Raw genomic sequence first — 11,908 nt, forward strand, 5'->3', positions numbered from 1 at the left:
GGGCGATGGGGATGTGTAATGGGGTGTGCGATGGGGACGTGCAGTGGGGTGGGCGATGGGGACGTGCAATGGGGTGGGCGATGGGGACGTGCAGTGGGGTGGGCGATGGGGCATGCCGCGGGACACGTGCTGGGGAGTGCGAACCACGCTGTGTGCGCGACGTGCTCTGCGCGATGTGTGCAGGGTGCGCTTGGTGGCTTGGGGTTTTTTAAACTAAACGCGAGGGGATTTAGGTTGGAGGCTATGAGGACATTCTTCACTCAGAGAGGGTGGCGAGGCGCTGAACAGGCTGCCCGGAGAAGCTGTGGATGCCCCATGCCCGGAGGTGTTCAAGGCCAGGTTACGTGAGTCCCTGGGCAACCTGATCCAGTGGTGGTGTCCATGCCTATAGCAGGGGATTGGAACTGGGTGGTCTTTAAGGTCCCTTCCAACCCAACCCAACCCATTCTCTGATTCTATGACTGGTGGGAGGTGGCTGCAAGGGCTGTGGGCCCTAGGCACCGTGCAAAGGGGACAGAGCGGTGCTGAGCACAGGGGGCACAGTGCAGGGGTCAGGTGTGAAAACTGCAGGGGTACAATACTTCAGGCATGCAGGGGAAGACACACTGTCGGCGTGCAAGGTAGGTGCGGGGCACACACGGCCCTGCAGCACGAGGCGGCCTGGCCCAGGGCCATGGGGAATTTGGCACACGGGGGGTTTAACAAAGCGGGTTAGTTAGCTGCACATCCGGAGGCTGCTCCCCCCTGCAAGAGCCCGGAGGAGGCAGGCACAGCGGGTAAATGGGAGGGCACGGGGCTCTGCAGGGACGGAACCCCCCTGGGCTTGCATCTCCCGGCTGCGGCTCTGAGACCCCCGGGCACGGCCCCTCCTGGCAGGGAGCAGGCTCTTGGCAGCGACAGCCGTTCCCTGGCAGCCCCCTGCAGCCCCGCGCCAGCCCGAGACAAAGCGCGGAGCTGCAGCTGGCGGGGGCTGCGGAGGGGCTGCCAGAGGAACGGCAAAGCTGCCTGGGGGCTGCTTCCCCCCCGGGAGCTCCTCGGGGCCATGCCTGGGGCCCTTGCCTCGGCCACTGCCCGGTGCGCGGGGACAGACGGAGCCTGGAGCGGCAGGGAGAGCACGGCCGGAAGGGCTGCGAGGGCAGGGGAGGCTGCCCCAGGACTTGCCAGCAGGCACGAGCCTTGCTTTGCCCGCGGCTTTGTCTCCATTCAGCTTTCCTAACTCAGTCCTGTTTGTAGAAGGCTTCGTGCTCCCGGTCCCTACCTGTGTCTGCCCGCAAGCCCCGATCAGCAGCAGCACTTTCAGAATGAACCCCCCCCGCCCCGTTTTCCCATCACAAGTGTAAAATTATCTGGGTTCGTGTAAGGCAACTGATATCAACTATTTTAATCTGGGAGGGAAATCAAATATATCTATTTCTATTGCGTTTCCTTGTGTATAGAAAACAAAGGCGACTCTGGCCGTTTACGACCACGCTTGCTTTCTGGCCTTTTTCCATGGAAAATCTCTGCTCATTTCTGCATCTCTTCCCTCTTGGCATCTCCCGGTGCCATTGTGCTGCCGCTGTTTGTATTTTTGATGTGCTCTTTGTTCAGCTGCTCTCCGTGTGACTGCCTCTGCCTCGCGCTAGCTATTCACGAGAGCAAGGCCCGTGAAAAGGAGCTGAACTTGGGCGATGGGGTTGTTCAGCCTGGAGAAGAGGAGGCTCAGGGGCGGCCTTATCGCTCTCCATAGGTAACTTAAAGGAGGCTGTGGCGAGGTGGGGGTTGGTCTGTTCTCCCACGTGCCTGGTGAGGTGGGACATGAGGTGGTGAGGTGGGACATGAGGTGGTGAGGTGGGACATGAGGTGGTGAGGTGGGACATGAGGTGGTGAGGTGGGACATGAGGTGGTGAGGTGGGACATGAGGTGGTGAGGTGGGACATGAGGTGGTGAGGCGGGACGTTAGGTGGTGAGGCGGGACGTTAGGTGGTGAGGTGGGACATGAGGTGGTGAGGTGGGACATGAGGTGGTGAGGTGGGACATGAGGTGGTGAGGTGGGACGTTAGGTGGTGAGGCGGGACGTTAGGTGGTGAGGTGGGACGTTAGGTGGTGAGGCGGGACATTAGGAAGAACTTCTTTACCCAAAGGGTTGTTAGGCACTGGGATGGGCTGCCCAGGGAAGTGGCTGAGTCACCATCCCTGGAGGTCTTTAGGAGACGTTTCGATGTGGAGCTTAGTGACAGGGCTTAGTGGGGGACCTGTTAGTGTTCGCTCGGAGGCCGGGCTGGGGGATGTTGGAGGTCCCTTCCAGCCGAGGTGACTCTGACTCTGTGTGACTGTGTCACCGCCACCCTGCCACCCCGCGGCACGGCCGCGGCCCCCCCAGGCCCGCCCCCCCCAGGCCGTGCCCCGCGGCAGCGCGGTCTCCTAGCAACCCCCCGTCCCCTCTCCCCCCCCCCTCCGCTCCGTGACGCGCTCCCCGCGGGCGCCTGCCATTGGCGGCGGGCGGCGGTGACGCGCGGGGCGGGGCGCGGGGGTGACACGTCGGACGGCGGCGCCGCCAGCGGGGCCGCGGGAGCCGCCCCCGCCCCTCCGCTCCCGTCCCGGCGCGGCGCGGCCCCGGCCCCGGCCCCGCCATGCGGCTGTCGCTGCTGCTGTCGGTGCTGCGCCCCGCCGGCCCGGTGGCCATCGGCGTGTCGCTGGGCTTCACGCTCAGCCTGCTCAGCGTCACCTGGGTGGAGGAGCCCTGCGGGACGCCGCCGCGCACCGACGCCCGCCCCCGCACCGACGCCGCCGCCGCCGCCGCCGGTTCCCCCGTCGGCCCCGCGGGCGGCCCGCACGACGGCGGGCGGCACAACGGCAACGCGGCCCGCAGGCCCAACGCCGTGCCCGCCGGGCTGGGAGCCGAGAGCTGGGAGCCGCGCGTCGTGCCCTACCGCCCGCCCAGCCCCGGCAGGGCCGCCAAGAAGGCCGTCAGGTGCGGGGCGGCGCCGGGGGGCGGCGGGGGGTGCGCAGCGGGGGAGCTGCCTCCTGCTGGGGCTCTGCTGCCCCTCCGTCACCTCCCCGGGGGCTGCTGGGGGGCTGCCTCATGGGACCTCAGCTCCGGCGGCGCCCCCGTAACCTTTCCCTGTGTCCCCCTTTCCCTGTGTCCCCCTTTCCCCGTGACCCTTCCCCGTGACCCTTCCCCGTGACCCTTCCCCGTGACCCTTCTCCATGACCCTTCCCCATGACCCTTCCCCGTAGCTCCTTCCCCATAACCTTTCCTTGTGGCCCCTTCCCCATAACCCGTCCCCTTGGCCTTTTCCCCATAACCTTTCCCCGTGGCCTTTCCCCATGACCCTTCCCCATGACCTGTCCCCTTGGCCCTTTCCCCATAGCCTTTGCCCGTGACCCTTCCCCGTGTGCCCCTCCCCATGACCCTTCCCCGTGTCCCCTTCCCCGTGTCCCCTTCCATGTGACCCTTCCCCATAACCCTTCCCCATAACCTTTCTCCATGACCTCTGCCCTGTCTCCCTCCCCATGATGCTTCCCCATGGCCCCTTCCCCATAGCCTTTCCCTGTGGCCCCTTCCCCGTGACCCTTCCCCATGACCTCTCCCCGTGTCCCCTTCCCCGTGACCCTTCCCTGTGTCCTCCTCCCCATAACCCTTCCCCATAACCCTTCCCCATAACCCTTCCCCGTGACCGTCCCCCGCTGCCTCCACCTGCCCGCCACCCCTGGGGAACCTCGTCCCCACGGTGCAAAGGTTGCGGGGCCGGGCGCAGCACGCTCTGCACGACGCCCAGCCCTAGCAGGGCCGCGTCCTTGCGGTGGCGTGTCCCCAGCCCTCACCCCGCCGATGGCACGGAGCGGGCGGTGAAAGGGCCTCCTTGTCCCCGCCAGGGGGTGGGCGGACTGGGGGGGGGGAGGAGCCGTGGGGCTGAATGGGGCCAGTGTGTGAGCGGAGGCAGCGTGGGAGCCGGGGGGGGGGGGTTGCTTCCTGCCTCGGGGCCGGCTGGAAGAATTAAACCTGGAAGTCATTGTGAGCGCGGCAGCTGGGGGCGGCTGCGCCCTCCCCGTGCCAGCAGCTGGGCTCCGGCCCCGCTCCCACGTCGCAGCCGCCTGCCCGGCGCTGCAGGGTGCCGGCGCCGTCGGCTCAGGGGTGCTGTCCCTCCCGCAGGACCCGGTACATCAGCACGGAGCTGGGGATGCGGCAGCGGCTCTTCGTGGGCGTGCTGACCTCCAAGAGCACGCTGAGCACGCTGGCGGTGGCCGTGAACCGCACGCTGGCCCACCGCCTGGAGCGCCTGGTGTACTTCACGGGCACGCGGGGCCGCAAGGTGCCCCACGGCATGACGGTGGTGACCCACAGCGACGAGCGGCCCATCTGGAACATGTACCAGACCGTCAGGTACCTGCTGGACCACCACGTCAACGACTTCGACTGGTTCTTCCTGGTGCAGGACGACACCTACACGGAGGCGCACCGCATCAACCGCCTGGTCGCACACCTCAGCATCGACACCCTCCTCTACCTGGGCCGCCCCGAGGAGTTCATCGGCGGGGACACCGACGGGCGCTACTGCTACGGGGGCTTCGGGTACCTGCTGTCCCGCAGCCTCCTCCTGCGCCTGCAGCCCCACCTGGAGTCCTGCCGCAACGACATCCTCAGCTCCCGGCCCGACGAGTGGCTGGGGCGCTGCATCATCGACCACACGGCTGTCAGCTGCACCGAGGAGCACGAGGTAGGTCCTGCAGCGGAGCTGGGCTCCGGGAGCCCGATCCCTGCCTCCTCAGCCTGGCACGGGCTGCTGCTCTCCCTTTCCTTGCTGTCACGGAGCAGAGCCCCCTGGCAGCGTCTCGCCGCTGCTGCCCGCTCCCCATGGGCTCCCGGGGCCGTGGGACCAGCCCTGGTGTGCTGCTTTCCTTGGAGCTTGCCATGCTTGTATGTGGTGGGGTAGGGCTGTGGGTCTGGATCGGCCGTAACCTCTCCCCCCTCGCTGACGCAGGGCCTGCTTTACCAATACTTTGAGCTGGGGAAGAACGTGGACCCTGAGCAGGAGACCGACCTCCGTTTCCAGAGCGCGTTCACCGTCCACCCTGTGCTGGATCCTGTCCAGATGTACCGGCTGCACAAGTACTTTGCCCAGGTGGAGCTGGAGAGGACGTACCTGGAGATTGAGCAGCTCCAGGTGAGACGTGGCTTGGCTGGGAGGATCTGGGCTCCTGTTGGCATCGCTTTCTGGCATCACCCATCTTTCTGCTCCACTGTGAGGGCTTTCTGACCTGCAGGCACTCTGGGGTGCGATCACCTCAGCTTTTGTGACTGCAGCGGTGTCAGGAGAGCAGCTTTGGGTCCGGATGGGTCCTGCGGCTGGGGCTATTCAGGGTGCTAGAGCTGGCAGGGTGCTGAGGTCTGCCAGCAAAGGCAGCGCGGGGTGGGACAAGGTGCAGATCCTGCTGCTGAAGGTGGCGTGCTGTGCGCTCACTCTATGCATGCTTTGCTCTAACTCCTCCGCGTCTCCTTGCAGCTGGAAATCCAGAACGCCAGCAGCCTGTCCGCAGACGGGGACCACGGCGCCACGTGGCCCGTTGGCATCCCTCCCCCGTTCCAGCCCAAAACCCGCTTCGAGGTTCTGCGCTGGGACTACTTCACGGAGGATCAGGTCTACGCCTGCGTGGACGGCTCCCCCAAGTGCGAGCTGCAGGGCGCGGACCTGGCCGACGTGGCCGACGTGGTGGCCACGGCCATGGAGGAGCTGAACCGCAAGTACCAGCCGGTGCTGCACGTCCGCAAGCAGCAGCTGGTGAACGGGTACCGGCGCTTCGACCCCACGCGCGGCATGGAGTACACGCTGGACCTGCAGGTGGAGGTGGTCACACAGAAGGGGCACAGCCGCTCCGTCACCAAGCGCGTGCACCTGGTGCGGCCCCTCAGCGAGGTGGAGATCATCCCCATGCCCTACGTGACGGAGGCCAGCCGCATCAACGTCATCCTGCCGCTCACGGCCCACGACCGCGACCACGCCGCGCGCTTCCTGGAGGTTTACGCCGCCGCCGCTTTTGAGAGCAGCGAGAACGCCGTGCTCACCTTCCTCTTCATCTACGACCCCTTCGAGGCCCAGCAGGTGACCCAGAACGACATCTTTGCCCCCGTGAAGGCGCAGATCACCGAGTACGAGCGCAAGTACGCCGAGGTGAAGATCCCCTGGATCAGCGTGAAGACGGACGCCCCCTCCCAGATCAAGGTCATGGACATCATCTCCAAGAAGCACCCCGTGGACACGCTGTTCTTCGTGGCGGGCGTGGGCACGGAGGTCACCATCGACTTCCTGAACCGCTGCCGGATGAACACCATCAACAACTGGCAGGTCTTCTTCCCCATCCACTTCCAGGGCTACAACCCCGCCATCGCCTACCACAACCAGGTGCCGCCCCCCGCGCTGGACCTGCTGCGGGACGCGGGGCGCTTCGACCGCGACGTCTTCCACGAGGCCTGCTTCTACAACGCCGACTACATGGCGGCGCGCACCCGCATGGCCAGCGACGTGCAGGAGAACGAAGACATCCTGGAAACCCTGGACATCTACGACATGTTCATCAAGTACTCCAACCTGCACGTCTTCCGGGCCGTGGAGCCTGCCCTGCTGCAGCGCTACCGGCACCAGGCCTGCAACCCGCGGCTCAGCGAGGAGATCTACCACCGCTGCGTGCAGAGCAGCCTGGAGGGCGTCGGGTCCCGCTCCCAGCTCGCCATGGTGCTCTTCGAGCAGGAGCAGGGGAACAGCACCTGAGCCCGGGGCGCGGAGGGGCTGGCCCTGCCCAGCCTGCCTGCCCGCCCCGCCTGACCTGCTGCCCAAAATCTGTCTTCCTCCTTCCAGTGCGGCTGTGGAGATCGGCCTCGATGCTGCCCGGGCAGGGCTGGGGTCTGCCAGCATGGGGTGAGCCGAGCTGAGCTCTGGGACCCCCGCGTCCTCACCCCAAGCAGTGCCGGCCGCTGCCTCGCTCGCCGCCGGCCCGGCGGGGAGGAGCGGAGCCGTGCTGCCCCTTGCTTTGTCCTGTGAACTGCTCCACCTCCGGCTGCTGGAGGACACTGAGACCCCACCGCGGGGCTGTGGCTGCTGTGGGGGACCAGCCGGGGCTGGGGCAGATCCCACACACGTCTCCCCTTTCCCCCCCCCACAATGCAGGGCTGTTCCTGGTGCTCATTCGGCTCTCCCGGCACCCTACAGCAGAAGGGACTGGAGCGTCGGCCCTGTGCTGCGGGGAGGGCTGCCTCCCTGTCCCCATGCAGCCCTGAACAGTGGGACTGGCCCCCCAAAAAAAAAGCAATAATGAGGTTGGTTTTAGCGTATGCCACTTGACAGGGAGACGGCTGCCTGAGCGCCCCTGGCTGCTGGGGCGGGGGGGGAGCTGCGGCCCCCGGGGGCGCAGGGAGTGCTCCTGCCGTGTTCGTGTACCGTGAGCTGCTCCCCATGGGAACCCTGACCCGGGCCGCCTCGGCCTTCGCAGTATCCATAGGACAACGGAGGTCGCAGCCCTCCGACAGGAGCCGTCCCTGCCCTCGGGGACGTGCCCGCAGGCCGTGCTGCCCCCCTGCCGCCCCCCGGGCCCCCACTGTGCTCCCCGGGCTGAGGGGCTCCAGGGGCGGTTCGGCTGCGCATCTCCTAAGGAGAAAGCGACTGAGGAGCTGCTCTGTGCTCCTGGTTTGTATTTAATAGCGGGGAGAGGGGGTGGGGGGTGTTTACACTAATAAAATGGAGAGATGAACACCTGCCTCCGGCTGGTCCTTCCCTGGGGCACTGCTGCTGCGTGTGAGAGGGGCTCGGGCACACCGCGCGGGGTGAGGGGTTATGTATTTCGTTCCGAGGCTGCGTGCAGCACCTCAGCTGGGATGAGACAGCTCTGGCTTTGCTTTTGCGTGAGGCCAAGCAACCCCTCGGAAACGCCCCCGTGAACAGCAGGAGCCCGGCACCCCCCGCGCTGCCCGCGGTCCCCGGGGCTGCCCTGCTGTCACCAGCTGCTGGCAGTGCCTGGGGGGCAGCGCTGGGGGCACGGGGCTGGCGTTGGACCCAGGGGTGCGGAGCTCGGGCTGTGCTGTGGCGTCCCTGCTGCCCTAAATTCCCACAGGGCTGGCTTTCAGGCCTTCACTGAGACAGCGTTAAAAAGGATTTTGATCGCTCCCATGTGCTCTGTTCCCACAGGAGGGCTGTGCGAGCAGCGCAGGACCAGGAGCCCACCTTGTGGCAGCGGCCAGGCGTGCGCGGCACGGAGATGTGCAGTGGGTGCACAGCGGGGTCCAGCCCTGCTCTGCCCTCCCAGGACCAGCTCCAAGGGAGCTCCCGGGCCAGAAACCCCATCTGAGAGCCATGGCGAATCAGCACTGCTTGGCCTGCCCTCTCCACCCCTTTTTGCTCCCCAGTCTGCTTCCCAACATCGCATGGGGTGGGCAGTGGGGCTGCTCGTGGTCCCCGGCGTGGGCACGCTCGCTGCAGCAAGCACACTTCATGGGGCAGCTGCTTTCAGCACTTGGTCACGAAATTCCCATATCAAAGAGAAATCCCCCAGAAAATTAACTAAAAGTGCTTACTTTTAGTTAACAAGTGCTCAGCAAAACCCCTGGAAATCCCCAGGGCTGTATGGCAGTCCTTGCCCGAAGAAAGATATCTCAGCTATACACGTGTCCCTGCTCCTTCCCTGTAACCAGGCGTAGGAACGCATGTGTTTAAATGCACGGGTGTTACAGTTCGGATGCTAACCATTAGCTCGCCCCAAATATTTCTATTTCTGATCTTCCCCGAGCACATCCTTAATTCCCTTTAAATGCGAATCTGGGACAGAAGGGAGCGAGGCGGGTGCAGGTGCGTTACAGATACATTTATTCTCCCGAGAGCAGACCCAGGAGCCTCGTTTGATCACGCGCTGGAAGAGTATCCGATGCTAATGTAAAGCAAACTAGCGTCAAACGAAGTTGGCTGCGAAAAGAAATCGTGGACTGTCGTCTCGTCGTGGCAAGGCGGTCTAGATAGAGCCGCTCTCGTCTCCTTGCTGCTTACCCAGACTGAGTTAGAGCTGTTTGCGTACTTAAAGCTTTGCGCTACCCAAACCAGCGAACCACCCCCTGCTCGAGCAAAAGCAAGAACAAATTACGCTTCTTGTGGCGCTTCTGGAAGAGTTTATTGGCAGCCTGGCCCGTGGATGGGGGCCCTGGGGCCACGGCACCAGGTTTGGGGCCGGCCCCGGGAGCAGGACAGGGGCAGGTGAAAGCAGCTCGCCCTGGGCTCTGTGCTGTCAGAGGGCCCCCGGGGCGCATCCCATCGCCTCGCTGGCAGCCATCCAGGGGCGGCCACGCGTGAGGGGCGGCCTTTCCTTCCGCCCGGCCTCACTCCTGCTCCTCCAAGATGAGGTTTATTTTCTGGCAGAACTCGTCGATGACGCCGAACTCCCTCTCCAGCACGCAGGCCGCCGCGCGGATGCTCCCCGCCAGCTCTGCCCGCGCGCCGCGGGACAGGTGAGCTGAGTCCTTGGTGACAAAAAAGATGTCCAGGGCCAAGGAGAGGCCGAGGAGGAGCTGCGTGGCCGTCCCGGCGAGGCTCACGGCGCGGCTGGCCCCAGCCAGCGCCGCGCTGGCCTTGGCCACGCTGCTGCCGTTGAGGACGCTGCGCCCCAGCCCTGTCACCACCCTGAACACCCCCAGGATGACGTCCAGGCTCTCGTCCTTCCCCAGCACCTCCAGCAGCCTCCGCGCCCTCTCCACGTGCTCCCGGCTGCCCGTGAACACCTCCGCCTGCGCCCCGAACTCCTCCAGCAGCGCCTCCACCCCCTCCTTCCTCGCCAGGCACCCGAGGCTGTCGCTGACGGTGGCGGTGGCACCGACGAGGCTCCCGACCAGCGAGACGCCGAAGCCCACGGCCGACAGCAGCAGCGCGGTGCCCAGCGCCGCGGGGGCCAGCAGCAGCCCCGCCATGGCCGTGGCCCCCCCCGCCGCCCCCAGCGCCCCGCCGGTGACGTTGGCCACCGCCGCCGCCCGGTGGCACCGCTCCGTGGCCTCCGCCGCTCGCCGCATGTCCCGCAGGCAGCTCCGCATGGCGTCCCGGGCGGGCAGCAGGGACAGCCGCACCGTGTCCCCGATGGTGCTGCGGCTGGGTGCTGGGCTGGGGCGAGACAGCGGGGCCGTCAGCTTGGGGGCAGCTTCAGCCGGGCCCACCCAGCGCATAAAGGTGCCCGCGGAGCAAAACCCGCGGGATATAGGGACCTGGCCCCTGGCTGGGGTGGGATGTGGGGCTGGGGGAGCCCAGGAAGCGTTTCCCGCCCCGCCACCCCCCGTGTCCCCCGCCACCACGTCACCCCGCTGCTGGCAGTGCCCACCCCGGGGCCGCGCTCACCTCTCGGGGGTCCCGCAGGAGAGCCCCCCGTGGGGCAGGGCGTTCTCGCAGACGGAGTTCCTGGCCGTCTCCCCGCAGCAGGCGTAGCGTCCGCCCCGGTAGGGCTGCCGGTGCCTCAGCACGATCTCGAACTCGTACTCGATGCTGTTGGCGTTGAGCAGCGCCTTCCGCAGGGACTCGAAGAGGGGCACGCGGCGGTCGGTCCATATCGCCGCGCCGCCGCCTCCGGCCCGAAAGCTGGCCGTGGCGTAGGTGATGTCGTGCAAGCCCAGGAAGTGCGATGCCTCGTGGATGAGCGTCCCGGGCTGCGAGTCCTTCTCCAGCTCGCCGGGGGCCTGCCAGAAGAGGGGGCACAGGTAGATGGTGCGGTCCCAGGCGTTCTTCTTGACGTAGGCGTAGGACCTGGCCCTGCGGGGGTTTTTGCGGAAAGCCGCCTGCTGGAGCTGCGAGACGAGGCTGCGCAGCAGCTTCTTGGTGAGCATGGCGTAGCGCTCCACCCAGCCCTCGCCCCCCTGGCCCTCCCCGGCCAGCACCACCACGTCCTTCAGGTTCTTCATCAGCACCCGGTCCTTCCTCAGCGCGTCCTCCAGCACCTCCAGCGCCGCGCGCTGGGCTCGCCGCGCGATCCCGCTCTCCTCCTCGCTCAGCTCCTCCGACACGTCCTCGCTGCAGGGCAGGGCGCAGCACGAGCTGCCCGTCACCGCCTTGGTGTGGATGAGGGTGGCCTTCTGGGGGGACATCCTGCAGGGGCGGCTGGGTCAGGACATGGCGGCAGGGGACCCAAAGACCCCAAGGGGACCTCTACCGCTGCTGGCACAGCACCACAGGGCCACCTCCGGCCTCCCCCTGTCCCCTCCCTGTGCCGCAGGATTGCCCAGGGGGACAGAGCAGGGCCAGGAGGAGGCAGGAGAGCCCTGCTCCCCACAGCACCGTGGATTTTCCCCACTTCGCCCTCGCCTCCAGCCCAGACCCCACCCTCCACCTCCCACCTCTGGGCTCCACCAGCACCCCGAGGACCCCACCGTGGTGTCCCCGACCTCACCTGCGCCGTGCCCCCAGCTGGGGGACGGGTGACGGAGGAGCAGACGGCTGGCGGCCCCGTGGGAGCGCAGTGCCGGGGAAAGCAAGCAGCGGCCTCTCATCGATAGGGGCCGTGCCTGGCCCTGATAACACGCCCGGGAGCCCAGGGGCTGCCAGCACCGCTGCTGGGGGCACCCCAATGCCCAGCACCTCCTGGCAGAGCCCTGGCCACGGGCAGGGCTGCGGGCTGCAGCCCCGGCATGGGGAGCACCCACCGCAGCCCCTCTGCCCCCCCTGGCTCCCGGTGAGCTTTTGGCAGCCCCTGGGGTGGGCAGAGCCCGACCTCCCCCCCGGCACCGCCTGCACGGGGCTGATAGAGCCCGGCCGGGTGCTGCCGGGGCGCCCGCCCTGCCGCGGCACACCCGTTGTGCTCCGGCCCACGGAGACGACGTGCGGGCTTCTGGTGCCGGTGCGCAGCCAGCAGGCACAGCTCTTTGGGGGAATGCATGAGGATCCCCACACCTCCGCGCCCCCCCACCCACCCCAGC

General features: G+C 66.8%; 2 protein-coding genes across 2 annotated transcripts; one reads left to right on the plus strand and one right to left on the minus strand.

Moving 5' to 3' along the window:
* Positions 1–2,499: 2,499 nt before the first annotated feature.
* CHPF (chondroitin polymerizing factor) lies at positions 2,500–7,725 on the plus strand. The gene is made up of 4 exons (XM_080600597.1): positions 2,500–2,953; positions 4,136–4,700; positions 4,965–5,147; positions 5,487–7,725. Exons 1-4 carry the CDS (start codon positions 2,613–2,615, stop codon positions 6,747–6,749), a joined length of 2,352 nt encoding a protein of 783 aa, XP_080456723.1. The 5' UTR covers positions 2,500–2,612; the 3' UTR covers positions 6,750–7,725.
* A 1,388-nt stretch (positions 7,726–9,113) lies between these two features.
* On the minus strand, positions 9,114–11,842 carry LOC308198357 (uncharacterized protein). The gene is made up of 3 exons (XM_080600617.1): positions 11,383–11,842; positions 10,341–11,081; positions 9,114–10,109 (listed from the first exon to the last, which is right to left on the minus strand). Exons 2-3 carry the CDS (start codon positions 11,078–11,080, stop codon positions 9,338–9,340), a joined length of 1,512 nt encoding a protein of 503 aa, XP_080456743.1. The 5' UTR covers position 11,081; positions 11,383–11,842; the 3' UTR covers positions 9,114–9,337.
* Between the last annotated feature and the right edge of the window lie 66 nt (positions 11,843–11,908).

The sequence above is a fragment of the Anser brachyrhynchus genome, assembly GCF_964034855.1.
Source record: "Anser brachyrhynchus genome assembly, chromosome: 7".
Classification (NCBI taxonomy): Eukaryota; Metazoa; Chordata; class Aves; order Anseriformes; family Anatidae; genus Anser; species Anser brachyrhynchus.